Below are 2,393 nucleotides of genomic sequence, written 5' to 3'. Positions count from 1 at the left end.
GAAGGAAGGAAGGAGGGCAGAGGGAGGCAGGGAAAGAGAAAGGAAAGGAAAGAAGGAAGGGAAGGGAGGGGGAAAGGGAGAGGGTTAGAGAGGAAGGGAGAGAGGGAGGGAAGGGATGGAAAGTATTTGAACACACATTCAGGGTGGATAAAATATATTAAGTGGTTTACTGAAGATTTTTTTTTTCCTAATTCTTGACAGAAGTGTCAAACAAAAAGAATGGAAGAGGCCTTCCTACTCAATCAAACATCTGTAGTAACATATTTTCGACTTAGCGGTTTATCTTTAAATCGGGAAGTACAGATGGCTGTGTTTTTCATATTCCTCATCTTTTATGTTTTAACACTGATTGGAAACATCCTCATTGTCATAACTATCATCTATGACCACCAGCTCCATACTCCCATGTATTTCTTCCTTAGTAATCTGTCCTTCATTGATGTCTGCCACTCCACCGTCACTGTCCCCAAGATGCTGAGAGATACCTGGTCAGCAGAGAAACTCATCTCCTTTAGTGCTTGTGTGACCCAGATGTTCTTCCTGCACCTCTTTGCCTGCACAGAGATCTTCCTTCTCACTGTCATGGCCTATGATCGGTACGTGGCCATTTGTAAGCCCCTGCAGTACATGACAGTGATGAACTGGAAGGTATGTGTGCTTCTGGCAGGGGACCTCCGGACAGGGGGGACCATCCACTCCATAGCCTTGACCTCCCTCACCATCAAGCTGCCCTACTGTGGTCCTGATGAGGTTGACAACTTCTTCTGTGACATACGCCAGCTGGTCAAACTGGCCTGCACAGACACCCATGTCATTGAGATCCTCATTGTCTCCAACAGTGGGCTGATCTCTGTGGTCTGTTTTGTGGTCCTTGTCGTTTCCTATGCAGTCATCCTGGTGAGTCTGAGGCAGAAGATCTCCAAGTGCAGGTGAAAGACCCGGTCCACGTGTGCAGCGCACCTCACCGTGGTCACACTCTTCCTGGGACATTGCATCTTCATCTACTCCCGCCCATCCACTAGCCTCCCGGAGGACAAGGTGGTCTCTGTGTTTTTCACTGCTGTCACCCCTTTGCTGAACCCCATCATCTATACCCTTAGGAATGAAGACATGAAGAATGCCTTGAAAAAGGTCATGGGGAGGAAGGAGAAGAAAGATAAAAAACTAAAAAATACAGACCATTAGGATGCTCAGTGCTCCAAATCAAAGACACTGGCAAAGAATGAGACAATATTTATCAGACTATGTAAAATATAAAATTGTACTCTGACCTAATATCTAGCAATCACAGCAATAGCTATGGTCACAAATACCTTTCTATTTTTTCACAAATATCTTTCATAAGCTGCAAATTGTTCTAGGCTCTGCGCACTTACTGAATTCTTACAAAAATCATGGACAGTAGGTATGTTTACTTGCATGTGAGAAAACTGAAGCTCTAAGAGAGCACATAGGATGCTCAAAATCACCATCTTGGAAATGGAGTCAAGATTTAAGGAGAGTGAAGTACATAGCTCAGGGGCAGAGCTTGTGCTTAGCAAGCTCAGTGGCTTGGGTTTGCGTCTCAGCACTGTTTATTTTAGGGAGGGGTCTACAGGGTTTCAGAATCTCACTACTAGATCGGACTCATAGTGATCCGCCTGTTTGTAACCTCCCAACTGCTGGAATTACAGGTAAACACCACCATGCTCAATCCCAATTGCCATTTCAGCACACCCCATGGGTGGGGCCGGCACAGCAGACCTGGGGATGGAACTGCCAGCCCCTGGGCCTGCTTGCAGGTGCTTTAATCCGCTGAGCTACTTGGCCGGCCCCTCATCACCATTTACAAAAATGGTAGGACTGGGGCCGGGGAGATGGCTCAGAGGAATAAGCGCTTCCCTGGCAAGCGCAAGGGCCTGAGTTCAATCCCCGGTTCCGCAAAAAAAAAAAAAAAAAAATGGTAGGACATAAATAAACCCAAACATATCAACCAAATGAAAGTTATTTTCATTACATCATACTGCCTTTCCTGCTTTCTGTTAGGGTAAATAACCAAGGTCGAAACAACACTTCCAATTTCTAGGTATCATTCACTCAGTTGTTTTCCTAAACAGAAAAAGTTGAGCAAACACTGGTGAATCAGACAGCATGGGTTTGTACGTGACTCTACTGACTGAGGAAGACTTTGAAGCATTGACAGTATTAATACTATCAAGTATCTCGCAAAATCTAGCAGCCTAAAGGCTGCCCAGATAGCTTAGGGGACTAAAGCTCGTGCCTCGGCAGAGCACAGCATCTGGGGTTTGATCCCTGGCATGCCAGGCCAGTCCCATCCCCAGGGCATGCTGAGACCATAATTGAGTCTGAGTATGGTGGTGCGCTCCTTTAATCCCAGCACTTGGGAAGTTAAA

At 46.0% G+C, this 2,393-nt stretch overlaps 1 protein-coding gene across 1 annotated transcript; it reads left to right on the top strand.

Annotated features, from left to right (window-relative positions):
• The first annotated feature begins 219 nt into the window (after positions 1-219).
• Positions 220-1,185, top strand: LOC101579703 (olfactory receptor 4E1). Its single transcript, XM_012513178.1, is given in 1 exon segment — positions 220-1,185. A coding segment is annotated over 1 exon segment (966 nt).
• Positions 1,186-2,393: the final 1,208 nt, after the last annotated feature.

This window comes from Octodon degus, unplaced genomic scaffold (assembly GCF_000260255.1).
Source record: "Octodon degus isolate 3935 unplaced genomic scaffold, OctDeg1.0 scaffold00352, whole genome shotgun sequence".
Classification (NCBI taxonomy): Eukaryota; Metazoa; Chordata; class Mammalia; order Rodentia; family Octodontidae; genus Octodon; species Octodon degus.
The sequence above is the reverse complement of the archived record's forward strand: the minus strand, read 5'-3'. Positions and strand labels throughout refer to the sequence as shown.